Genomic DNA, 14276 nt, shown 5'->3' on the forward strand with positions numbered 1-14276 from the left:
TTTAGTAGAGACGGGGTCTCACTCTTGCTCAGGCTGGTTTCGAACTCCTGAGCTCAAACAATCCGCCCACCTCGGTCTCCCAGAGAGCTAGGATTACAGGCGTGAGCCACCGCACCCGGCCTGTGGCTTAATCTTGAACTATAAATCCAGTCTAAATAAATGCAGGGATCAGAGAAAACCTGTAATGGCCAGCTAGATTTCTAAATTATAGTGCTTTTCCATTTTGTGATCTTCCCCCCAATTACTTAGCATGTTTCATTGATAGCTTGATGCTCAAACACTAAAATTTTAGATTTTGGCATGACCACATCATTACAGCATTCAGTCATATTCTACATGAACACAATACAGAGCAATTTATCTCAATGGAGTCAGAGGGTTTATGGTTTAGACCAGATCTTTATAGAGTAAAGTACTAACATAAAAAGTTGCCCTTATGTTTCATAATTGAAAATAAATGAAACTCAAGCATTAACTTTTAAATTCACTCTTGAATTCAAAATCTTGTTAATTTGCATTTATGTCACTATAGCTATGATAGTAAGATAATTACCAGAGGATTAATATACCAATTCCTATACTTGGAGATATTTAAAAATCTAAGTGTTACCTAAGGCAATTACCTTGAAGACCCCTAATATCTTCAGGGAAAAGCCAAAGGGAAAATAATTGACTCTGCTAATTTTACCTTTGGCAATTATAAAACAGCTCTGAATTTCAACCGCCTGCAGAACCCGTTATCTAATGGTCTGCCCCAGGAGAAGTACAGAGATAAACACATCATCTAGAAATTCAGACAAGAATCCAGTAGTACAAGAAAATGGGAAATTGATAGAATGAATACGTCATAAAAAATTAAAGTTGCTACAAATATGCCAACTTTAATTACCAAGTTAAATATACATCCTCAAAGAAAAAGCAGGCTGTCACTGTGAAAAAACAGTGACATTATAAACAGAAATTTGGTATTAAGTTCTGCCTGCTCCCTCATTGCTGTCGTGTCTATTTATATTGCTACTGCTGACAATTTTTCTTTCTCATAAAAGAAAACTAAAACATCATAAAATAGAATCTAATTTTACTAAGACATTAACCATATGTAGAAATAAGAAAACTTAATACTGCCCCAAAGAAATATTTATTACCATCTCCTCCTTCCAAAAAAACCCTCTAATGGTTAGTATTATATTTAATCAACTTAAGCTTCTAAAAGAGTCATTTAATAAAATAAGTCCTCTTCTGAGATATAACTTCACTTTCCTAAAACTATTCTGATGAAAATACTGCCGAGTATTTAAATGAAAGAAACTAGTTTTGAATATGAGAGATTTGCTTTATCAAAGAGAATTCTTGACTTTCAAGTACTTTAGTAACCCCTTGCAAACTCCTCAGTTTAAAATACTGTTCTCCTGATTTGGAAATCATCTATTATGACTAAAAGAGGGCTACTAAAAGCTTAGGTTTGGAAAAGATCAATCATGGATCCCTGGACATGGCACTCAAGGTGTTTCACAGAAAGTGAGCTGGTGAGGCATCTTTTGAAATTGGCCTTATAGAGACCTCAACGACCCTTTGAAGAACAAGGTGCACAAGATCCATGTTTTGGATGAACAGGAGAGTTACAAAGAATAAAGGCTTCAATTCACATACAACTATCACATTTAGAAAAAAAATATCATGGCCTAAAAAAGAAAAAATTCCTCAAAAAGGAAAGGCTGATAAAATGCAAATCTAAAGGTGTTACCCTGTGCAGAGACCATGAAGGTGTGGGGCTCACTGAAGGAGAAGGAAATGCCTGATCATTCTTATTTCAAGAGAAGCTTCTGGCCGAATTGTTGCTTGGATATGCTAAGTTGTTTTTTTTTTCTTTTCGTAAATCAAGTAGTGCTACTGAAATCCAGTGCCTAATGGAGCAGATGGTGGAGGTCTTAGACTCTGGAACATTTATAGTGATGCTTCTGAATGCAAAACACCATGAGTGGATTTCACAGGCTGTGAACATGATTTCATCTTGATGGGAGTAAAGCCTCCATTTTCACTCTACTTGAACCGCACTGAAAGAAAGAATGTATGTCTGATACAAGCTAGCTAAGAAAAAGGAACACATTAAATATTATTTCCATAAAGGGAAGTTGCTTAAACAAGTGATTATTTGTATCTTTATAGCATGATTATGTCTGTACATAATAACCCCATCTCAATGTTATGTAAGATTTCATCAGAATAGCTCAAAGTAAGTTATATAAAACTAATGACTAGAGAAAATAAACAGACATTTGTCTAAAGGCAATGAGTCTTGGTTTTCTAAGGTAGGGACCATACTGAGGCAAATTACTGAAACGTGGACCTAAGTACTATTAAGAAATAGGTCCAGAATATCTCCTCTTCCCTGGAATTCACCATATCTGGAGTAATACGTGGGTCTATTCCATGAGTGGCCAGTGTGTGTGGCTTGAGCTGGACGTGCAGCTCAAGGCACCCAGAAACTATACCAGATCTGCACTTCCTGAAGCTTCTTCCTTCTCCAAGCAAGGCCTAAATTTCATCACAGATCACTACAGGTATGGTGAAGGAGAAAAGATGGACTAGACTGCCAATGAGTCCCAGGGACAAAGAACCATTCAACTTCTGTTAATATGTGAATTCCAGTGATGAAGAGAATTGAGTGAGACCCATCAAAGTACCCTATATGCATAGAGAAGGGAGAAATTTGAGATGAATAAAACTAGGAAGAATACTGAAATGGTAATAAACCTCTGGAGGGAGATTTGAAATTCTTATTCTGCTTCATATAGCCAATTCATTTCTTACATTAGCTTTTTTTTTTTCACATGGATATAAACTAGATATTAAAGGTACCATACTACTTTCTCCCTTAAAATCAGCAGGTCTATCCCATGAAAATATGTGTTAGCCAAAAATGGAAAAACATGATGGGAAGGTAGAGAAGAACGCTACTTGTCTCGTAGTATCTATTTTCTGTATTTACCTGATTTTTGGCTGGATACATGGCTACCCAACAATAAAGATTACATTTCCTAGCCTCCCTTATAGCTAAGTATGGCCGTATCATCAAATTCTTGTCAATAGGATGTAAGCAGAAGGATCTCATACAATTTCTGAGAAATGTCCTTAAAGTGTGAGTACTTTCAAATTTATCATCTAAACTGGGACACTTAAGAGTAAAAAGAAGTGCTGAAACGTCTAAACTTTTATACTTTTTGAAACATGTATTTATTAACAATTGATTTTATTATATCAGTGGATTCAACTAGTTCTATTCAAAAACTTTCAAAAATAAAACTTCAAAAGAAATAACAACATATATCCATGTACATTAAGATAAAAAAGAACTTCATAGGACAAACTGGGATGGACAAAATAAAAAAAATACAAAAAGAACTTCATATTGATTATCTAAATATTAAAAATAAGTAGAATAATTATTCTTGATGCATATTGACATACTTTAATCCATTTCTTAGCCATATCTGTCTCTAATTTTGTGCCACTGGCATTTTTCTGAAGAATGTGTTTTTCAAAATATGGTATTTTAAAATAAAATTGCTAGCAATATAATTCACAGTTGTATTTCATGGTTAATTAATTTGAAATTAGTGGTACCTTCAATTATTTCTTCTTGGTAGACCATAATAGTATTTTAAATTGCGAAAATGCTCTTTTTACAGGTTCTGAGTTATCTGGTAAGCTCAGTACAAATTTGCTAAACAGAGGACATAATTCTAATTTTTAGATTATTGAACAGTATAAATATTCCAGCTCAAATATTTTCATAGGAACTGTCCCTTTTTGCCTCCATCAGATTACCTTTCTTTAACAAATATTTTTATAAATGACAAAACTTGTCAGATAGTCTTTATGATTCTTTTGAATGTTTTGCCAAATTTAGATGCTACAAAATCTAGGCCTTCTCAATCTCATTTCATTTGTGTGTGTGTGTGTGTGTGTGTGTGTGTGTGTGTGTACAATTTATTTAAAGTAGGAGCATCACTAAAACATTCTCCCTGAAGGTGAGACATTTCAAATCATGACTACAGAATTGAAAATTTTAATCTTTATATAATATCATTTGAGTTGTCCCATTTATTTTGTTCGTGCCTTGCTTTTGTGGGGAAAACTTTGAATGGAGGCTTTGTTTTCAATAATTGGAATTCCCCCTAAAAGTCTCACTTGGTGTTCCATTTGTTGAATCCTTGATTTAATATTTCCAATTGATTTTGAACAAAATGCCACCAACCTTTTGACGACCCATTTATAACAAAGTTCAATAGTATTGTTGGGCACAGATTGATTTGCAAAGATTTCTAAAATCTGATTGATGACAGACAATAAAGAGGAAGGGCACATACTGCTGTGTTGAAGTATATTTCTGTACTCGACGGGAGCTACATCCCCCAAATCTCATAATTCAGTGATTTTGACTATATAGATATTTGTAAATTTTGATGTAACAATAGCTTCTATATCAATTAGAGGAATGTTGATGCTTGTTTGGCTGTAATTATGAATTGTGTGTGTGCCACAATCAATTCTAACTACTTCATAGATTTCTTAATGTAGCAAAAACATTGTTTTTATCATGACACTGTGCTTCATCAAAATTTGTACTTGTATAGTTACTATGAACTAATAATTTTATCTTCAATGTTGAACTTTTAAACTGAATTTCCAATCTCATTCACGAAGGCTTTACCTTTGATAGAATATACTTCCAAAAGCTTTATCTTGATCCCATGAATGAATGGAAAGAAAAAACCCAAACCATTTTTAGAATTTACTTAAATGATTTAATTATTTGAAGTACCTGATGACACTGAACTAAACCTGGAAGTATTTAACTGTTTGAGAAGTTCTTCTGCCAATGGAGCCCACGAGCATGAGAACTATTTTTTCCCCGTTCCTATGTGCATATAAAAACTTGTAGTTGAAAATTAGTGAAATTAACTTAGAAGAATAGTTATTTATCTAAATAAAAGTTGTCTTTCACAGAGTGGTATGTATACATACCTTCTGCAGCTCTATAAAGCAGATTTGACTTTTCTCGTTTTCATGTGGTCAGTGATACCACATTGGCCTCCACATGGGTTAGTGAATGTCAACAAACATTTTGTGCAAGTTATACACATTCTTCATTAACTTTCTTGAAAAACAAAAATTTAGTAATTTTTTTTTTTTTTTTTTGAGACAGAGTCTCACTCTGCTGCCCGGGCTAGAGTGCCGTGGCATCAGCCTAGCTCACAGCAACCTCAAACTCCTGGGCTCAAGAAATCCTACTGCCTCAGCCTCTCGAGTAGCTGGGACTACAGGCATGCACCACCATGCCTGGCTAATTTTTTCTATATATTTTTAGTTGTCCGATTAATTTCTTTCTATTTTTAGTAGAGACGGGGTCTCGCTCTTGCTCAGGCTGGTTTCGAACTCCTGAGCTCAAACAATCCGCCCGCCTCGGCCTCCCAGAGTGCTAGGATTACAGGTGTGAGCCACCACGCCCGGCCTTTTAGTAATTTTTAAAAAAATGAAACATATACTTTTAGTTTTTTCAGCTTACTTACAAGGATGCTCAGTCTACTCTCCCCTTGCTCTATAGCAGAACTGATCAGCCTCGATTGCCCATAAATATTTTACAGACACCAAACCTATAAACTTGCTGTTTCCCACTGAACTTATCAACTGATACCTGGTGGCTTTGTGACTTTCCTAGGCCATACATAAGGCATGGCACAACTGGGTGATACACCAGGTAGCTGCTAGCTGGGGCAGCAGTGTCAAATATTTCTCCCACCACCTGATAGAGGAAGGAGTTAGACATTTGTGTCTGAGTGCACTTTGTTGTATCAGCAATTGCCCTGCATTCTGTCCTTGATTGGGAGGTGTTTGTTACATGAAAGGGTTGGGAAAAGAGATGAGTTACTGCTGGTTGTCTTTCGGATTTAATAACACCTTAAAATTAGAATTCTCTCCACTGTGCAGTGGTCTTATAGTACTATTAGACTACACCGGACAAAAACAAAGGCAGAGGCTGGAATCACAAAGTAGAGATCTACCAAACTTATTCTGGCTTATTCTAATGTAATTATCATTAAAAAATAAAAAATTCAGGACAAATCCTAAGTCAGATGGGATTCCAGGATAGCTGACTTACACTGAGATTGTCCTTAGCAACCAGGATGAACACTCACCTGACTGTCAAGGACATCTGCCCTTCTTTGCCCTTCCTCCTCCTATTTAATGGAGTGAGGAAATGATGGCAATCGTCTTGAGCCACAGAGTGGTAAATTAAGGATGGCAGGACAGTAAGATAGAAGGACCCTGGGCTCCTGACACCGAAGAATCACTGTAACTCTTGATGTTTTTACATGAGAGAAAAAATAAACTTCTTATCTTGTTTAGGCCACTGTTATCTCATAGTCAAATCAAACCCTGATATACAAGGAATACTTCTACAACCTTTTCAGAAAGTAGCTTGGCAATAGGTATCAAGAATACTAAAAATGGGCCGGGTGCGGTGGCTCACGCCTGTCATCCTAGCACTCTGGGAGGCCGAGGCGGGAGTCAGGAGTTCGAGACCAACCTGAACAAGAGCGAGACCCCGTCTCTACTAAAAATAGAAAGAAATTATCTGGACAACTAAAAAAATATATATATAGAAAAAATTAGCCGGGCATGGTGGCGCATGCCTGTAGTCCCAGCTACTCGGGAGGCTGAGGCAGTAGGATTGCTTGAGCCCAGGAGTTTGAGGTTGTTGTGAGCTAGGCTGATGCCACGGCACTCTAGCCAGGGCAACAGAGCCAGACTCTGTCTAAAAAAAAAAAAAAAAAAAAAAGAATACTAAAAATGTTTAAACCCTTTGAACCACTTTTAGGTAGTTATCTCAAAGCAATAATCTGGAATAAATACAGAAAACTGATGTGCAAAGATTTATTATTGAAGATCTATTTATGATAGTAAAATATAAACAACCTAAATGTCCAATAATGAGGATTTTGTTAAATAAGTTATAGTATATCTAAATGACTAAATATTATGCAGTCATTTAGAAGTTTATGAAAAATGTTGGTAACATGAGAATGTACTGACATTATAATATGAAGTGGGAAAAATAGGCAGGATAAAAAAACCTCACATAGAGCAAGTTCTCACCTATGTTACCGAAAAAAAATCCAAATATATAAAGGTATGAATGAACAAAAAAAGACTGTCAGGAAATACACCAAAATATTAACTAATAGTGATTACCTCTGGATAGTAGGATTATAGGTAATATTTATTTATATCTTCTTTATTTTGAAGATTTAACCCTATCTTATAATTAACAAATAATTTCATCTATGATCAGAAAAAAAATAGAAATTAACTTCAAAATTCTTGCCTAACATTTACGTTTTACTTGGCTCTGACATCATCATCTTCATCACAGTTTTACTGCGCATCCACATGAGGGGAGTTGAGGCAGCAGGGTGCCCAGACCTCTGTGGCTCCCACAGCCAACCAAGAGCTGCTTGAAGAGTATCCAGGCACATGCAAACCCTCCCCGTTTTTACCTTGGTGTTCTGCAGCAGAGCTAGTCCATTGCAGGCATTTGCTAGAAGAAAGTCTCCACTCAGGATAGCAATTTTATTTCCAAATTGCATGTCTTTCAGTGGCCCATCGGAAGACTGCAATTCATTTAAATTTACTATCCCACGATGTACAAGGAGAGCAGTATGGATAAGTTCTGTGATCTCTGCCAAACTTCGTTGACTAAAACATAAAGGTAAGGATTTGTCTGAGTGTCAAGAATATCATTTCATCACTAATGTCAGACTTCAGTATTCAACAATAAAATATTTCATAGATTATGCCTTTTTGGGGGATTATTTCTTTTTAATGAAGTTTTAATACAGTAGTTTGGGATCTATAAGGAGATCCTGACACTTGTTCGCTGTAACATTCCTCACTCTCTACCCCATGAGTCACTAGGACACCCCAGAGAGAAGCTGGCCAGTGGAGAGCCACCCTCCACAGTTCTATTCAAATACTTTGCTCTCAGTATATTTTTCTCACTCTCATAACTCCAATATGTCTGGCAGCAGACAGTCAGATCTATAAGGAGATCTTGATACTTGTTCTCTATAACATTCCTCACTCTCTACCCCATGAGTCACTAGGACACCCCAGAGAGAAGCTGGCCAGTGGAGAGCCACCCTCCACAGTTCCATTCAAATATTTTGCTCTCAGTATGTTTTTCTCACTCTCATAACTCCAATATGTCTGGCAGCAGACTTCTCAGTGAAAACCTTGTAGGCCAGGAGAGATCAGCACGACATATCAAAGTGCTGAAGGAAAAAACTCTTAACCTTATGATATTATAACCTGCAAAAACATCCTTCAAAAAGGAAGGAGAAATACTTTCCCAGACAAACAAAAGCTGAGGGATTTCATCAATACCAGGTCTGTCCTACAAGAAATGTTAAGAGGTGTTCTTCAATCTGAAAGAAAGGACATTCATGAGCAACAAGAAATTGTCTGAAGGTATACAACTCACTGGTAATAGCAAGTACACAAATACAGGATACTCTATTGCTGTTATTGTGGTATATAAACTACTTATATCTTGAGTAGGAAGACTAAAAGACAAATTTATCAAAAATAGCTATAAAAACTTATTGAGAGATAGATAGTATAAAAGGATACAGATGGAAGCAACAAAAAGTTAAAAAGTGGGGGATGGAATTAAAGTATAAACTGTAGAATTTCTGTTAGATTTCTCTTTGCTTGTTTGTTTGTAAGCAGAGTTGTCATATGTTTAAAATAATGGGTTATAAAATGTTTTTTTTGCAAGCCTGATGGTAATCTCAAATCAAAAAACCTACAATAGGTACACAAAAAATAAAAAGCAAGAAATTAAAACACAGTATTAGGGAAAATCCCTTTTAACAAAGGAAGACAGGAATGAAGGAAGAAAGAAAGATAGGGTCATAAAACAACCAGAAATCAAATAACAACATGGTAATAGTAAGTCCTTACCTATAAATAGTACACTGAATATGAACAGATTAAACTTTCCAATCAAAAAACAGTGGCTGAATGGATAAAAAAAACTAGATGCAACTATATGTCATCTACCAGAAACCCACTTCCCCTATAAAGAGAAATACACACTGAAAATAAAGAGAATGAAAAACATATTCTATGCACATGAAAACCAAAGAGCAGGAGTAGCTATACCTCTATAGATAAAATAGATTTCAAGACAAAAACTGTAAAAAGAGACAAAGAAGGTAATTGTGTAATGATAAGGGGGTCAATTCAGCAAGTGGATATAACAATTCTAAATATATATGTACTCAACACTGGAGTACCCAGATATATAAAGCAAATATTATCAGAGCTAAAGAGAGAGATAGAGCCCAGTACAATAATAGTTGGAGACCTCAACACTCCACTTTCAGCATTGGACAGATCATCTGGACAGAAAATCAACATAGAAACATTGGATTTAATCTGCACTATAGACCAAAAGGACCTAATAGGTATTTACAGAACATTTCATCCAAAAGCTACATAATATATGTTCTTCTTCTCAGCTCATGGATCATTCTCAAGGGTAGATCATATATCAGAAAACAAAATAAGTCTTAAAAAATTTTTAAAAAATTAAAATCATGTCAAGTATCATCTCTGACCACAATAAAATAAAAATCAACACCAAGAGGAAAACTGGAAACTACACAAACACATGGAAATTAAACAATATGCTCCTGAATGACTGATGGGTCAATCAAGAGATTAAGAAGGAAATTAAAAAATTTCTCAAAACAAATGAAAATGAAAACACAACATATCAAAACCTATGGGAATCAGAAAAGCAGTAATAAGAGAATAGTTTATAGTAATAAGTGCTTACATCAAAAAAGAAGAAAAGCTTGAAATAAACAACCTAATGATGCATCTCAAAGAACTAGAAAAATAAGAGCAAACCAAACCCAAAATTAGTAGAAGAAAAGAAATAATAAAGATTAAAGCAGAAATAAATGCAATTGAAACAAACAAAAAATACAAAGATCAACTAAATGAAAAGTTGGTTTTTTAAAAAGATACATGAAATTGGCATACCTTTAGTCAAACTGAGAAAAAAAGAGAGAAGACCCAAAAAATAAAATCAGAGATGAAAAAGGAGACATTACAAGGTACACTGCAGAAATCCAAAGCATCAATAGAGACTACTATAAGCAACTATATGCCAATAAATTGGAAAACCTAGAAGAAATGGATAAATTCCTATAACCTGCCAAGATTGAACCAGGAAGAAATCCAAAACCAGAATAAACCAATAACAAGTAATGAGATAGAAGTGGTAATATTAATAAAAAGTCTCCCAGCAAAGAAAAGCCCAGGACCCAATGGCTTCACTGCTGAATTCTACCAAGCATTCAAAGAACTAATAACAATCCCACTTAAACTATTCCAAAAAACTGAGGAAGAGGGAATACTCCCTAACTCATTCAATGAGGCCTATATCATTCTGATACCAAAACCTGACAATGACTCAATAAAAAAGAAAACTATAGGCTAATTAATATCTCTGATGAACATTAGATACAAAAATCCCCCCCAAAATACTAGTAAACTGAATTCAACAACACATTAAAAAGATTATTCATCATGATCAACTGAAATTCATCCTAGGGATGCAAGGATGGTTCAATATATACAAAGCAGTCAATGTGATTCATCATATTAACAGAACAAAGGACAAAAACCATATGATCATTTCAATTGATGCTGAAAAAGCATTCAATAAAATTTAACATCACCTCATGATAAAAATTCTCAAAATACTGGGTATAGAAGGAACTTACCTCAACATAATAAAAGCCATATATGACAGACCCACAGTTAGTATCATACTGAATGGGGAAAAATTGAAAGCATTGAAAACCTTTCCTGTAAGTTCTGGAACAAAAGAAGGATGCCCACTCTCACCACTGTTAATTCAACATAGTACTGGAAGTTCTACCTAGAGCAATCAGACAAGCAAAAGAAATAAAGGGTATCCAAATTGGAAAGGAAAAAGTCAAATTATCTTGTTTCCAGATGATGTGATCTTATATCTAGAGAAACCTAAAGATTTCACAAAAACTGTTAAACTATTAAAACTGATAAATTTAATAAAGTTGCAGGATACAAAATTAACATACAAAAATCAGTAGCATTTCTGTTTTTGTTTTTGTTTTTGTTTTTTATTTAGGCTGGTCAAGTGAAGCAGTGGGAGTAGAGAAGGAAGAAAGGAATCTGTAACTGGTTGTGATAAATTAGTTGTAAACACTGCACTCGGACCAACCTTCAGTAGCATTTGTATATGCCAATAGTAAACAATCTGAAAAAGAATCCAAGAAAGTAATCCCATTTACAACAGCTACAAATAAAACAAAATACCTAGGAATACACTTAACCAAAGAAGTGAAAAATCTCCATAATGGAAACTATAAAACTTTGATGAAAGAAATTGAAGGACACAAAAAATGGAAAGACATTCCACACCTAATGTACTGGAAGATCAATGTTATTTAAATGTCCATATTACCCAAAGTAACCTACAGATTGAATGTAATCTCCATGAAAATACCAATGACATTCTTCACAGAAATAAAAAAAAAAATCCTAAAATATAAAGACCCAGAATAGCCAAAGCCATCTTGAACAAAAAGAACAAAACTGGAAGAATTTTATTACTTAACTTAAAATTATACTACAGAGCTGCAGTAACCAAAACAGCATGGTACTGGCATAGAAATAGATATATAGACCATGGAACAGAAAAGAGATCCCAGAAATAAATCCACATATCTATAGTGACCTTATCTTTGATAAAGTTGCCAAGAACATATAGTGGGAAAAGGACAGTCTCTTCAATATATGGTGCTGGGAAAACTGTATATCCATATGCAGAAGAATGAAAATAGACTCTTCTCTCTGGCCACATATAAAAATCAAACAAAAATGGGTTAAAGACTTACATCTAAGACCTGAAACTATGAAACTGCTAAAAGAAAACATTGGGAAATACTTCAGGACATTGGTCTGGGAAAGGATTTCTTAAGTAATATCCCCAAAGCACAGGCAACCAAAGCAAAATTGGACAAATGGGATCACATCGAGCTAAAATTTCACACCGCAAAGAAAACAATCAACAAAGTGAAGAGATAACCCACAGAATGGGAGAAAATATTGGCAAACTACCCATGTGACAAGGGATTAATAACTACAAGACTATATAAGGAGCTCCAACAACTCAAGAGGAAAAAATCAAATAATCTGATTAAAAAATGGGGAAAGGATCTGAATACACATTTCTCAAAAGAAGACATACAAATGGCCAACAGGTATATGAAAAAATGCTCAACTTCATTAGCCATCAGATGAATGCAAATCAAAACTACAATGAGATATTATCTCATCCCAGTTAAAATGGCTTTTATCAAAAAGACAGGCAGTAATAAATGCTGGTGAGGATGTAGAGAAAAGGGAACCCTTGTACTCTGTTGGTAGGACCATAAATTAGTACAACCACTATGGAATACAGTTTGGAGGTTCCTCAAAAAACTAAAAATAGAACTACCATATGATCCAGCAATCACTGCTAGGTATATATTCAAAAGAAGGGAATTCAGTATATTGAAAAGATATTTGCACTCCCATGTCTATTGCAGCACTATTCACAATAGCCAAGATTTGTAATCAGCCTAAGTGTCCATCAACAGATGAATGGATAAAGAAATTATGGTGCATATAAACAATGGAATATTATATAGCCATAAAAAGAATGAAATCCTGCCATTTGCAACAACAGGGATGGAACTGGACAATATTATGTTAAGTGAAATACACCAACCACAGAAAGACAAATCTCATATGTTCTTACTCATATATGGGAGCTAAACATTAAATACAATTGATTTCATGGAGACAGAGAGTAGAATGGTTACCAGAGGCTGGGAAGGGTAGTGGGCAGGGGGGAATAAGAAAGGAATGGTTAGTGGGGTGCAAAAATATAGTTAGATAGAATGACCAATATTTGATAGCACAACAAAGTGACTATAATCAACAATAAGTTAGGGTATACGTTCAAATAACTAAAAAAGTAGAATTGGAATGTTCCTGACACAAAGAAATAATAAATGCCTGAGTTGTTGGATACCCCAATTACCCTGACTTGATTAATTTACATTGTATGCCCGTATCAAAACATCACATGTACCTTTTATATATATATATAAAACTATTATGCACCTATAATAATATATAGGTACATATAATATATATGTACCTATATAAAAATTTAAAAAAAATTTTTTTAAACCAGGCTGAGATAGATACTCAGCTGCAAGTATGAACCATTTCTTCTTATTGAAAAGGGAAGATAGCTGAGAGGGCAGAGCCAAGAACAATAGGGAACAGTGGATTAGAGAAATCACTTCCAGGAAACGGAAATGGGCCTTAGTCAAGAAAAATTCCTCACTCCTAGGGCAGGTAGCCCAGACAACATTTGTGCAGCTGGATTTCAGAATTGCTATGGATTAGTGACTGCTATGTACCTCCCATTTCTCTCTCTTTTTAATGGAAGTGGTAATTATGGTTATCTTGTTCCTGACTCACTATTGTATGTTAGATATGTGGTAGTGGTGATGGTGGCAGAGGGGAGCGGGGTAGATAACTTGTCCTTTTATTACTAGTTCCCAGGTTCCTTAATCAAGAGGGGCTGCATCCATAGAGCCACATCCACAACCAGACTTAACACAAATCATGAAATTATGGACTTCGAGCTTGGTGCCATGAAATGGATGAGACTTTGGGGTACTAGGAGGTGATATGCATATGGAAGGAATGTGAATCACTGGGGCCAGAGGGCAGACTATGGCAGATTGTTACACCAGTCAGTGATACCCTCTGATATTCATGCATGTGTAGTTTCCTCCTTGATTGAGACTAAGTTTGACCATGTGACTTGTTTGGCCAATGGGACATCAGAAAATGTGGGCCAAACAGGCTTGATAATAGTGTTTTTCATTGAGGTCTACCCTCTTGGAATGCTGCCCTGATATTACATGTTAATAAACCTGATCTAGCCTCCTTTGGATGAAAGACAACATGGAGAGAGGCCCAACTGTTACAGCCAACCCCAGCCCCCAGCTGATCTACCAGGTGAATGCAGCCATATACACAAATCCAGAAGCGTCCAGTCAACCCACAGAATTATAAGAAATAAATTGGTT

General features: G+C 35.3%; 1 protein-coding gene across 1 annotated transcript in view; it reads right to left on the minus strand.

Moving 5' to 3' along the window:
- Positions 1-14276, minus strand: part of PDSS2 (prenyl (decaprenyl) diphosphate synthase, subunit 2) — a 250669-nt gene that overhangs the window by 92729 nt on the left and 143664 nt on the right. The window contains exon 3 of the mRNA XM_012651232.1: positions 7563-7761. Within this exon, the coding sequence (XP_012506686.1) occupies positions 7563-7761 (199 nt within the window). The remainder of the gene's footprint in view (positions 1-7562; positions 7762-14276) is intronic.

Source organism: Propithecus coquereli, unplaced genomic scaffold (assembly GCF_000956105.1).
Source record: "Propithecus coquereli isolate 6110/MARCELLA unplaced genomic scaffold, Pcoq_1.0 Scaffold35, whole genome shotgun sequence".
Taxonomy (NCBI): domain Eukaryota; kingdom Metazoa; phylum Chordata; class Mammalia; order Primates; family Indriidae; genus Propithecus; species Propithecus coquereli.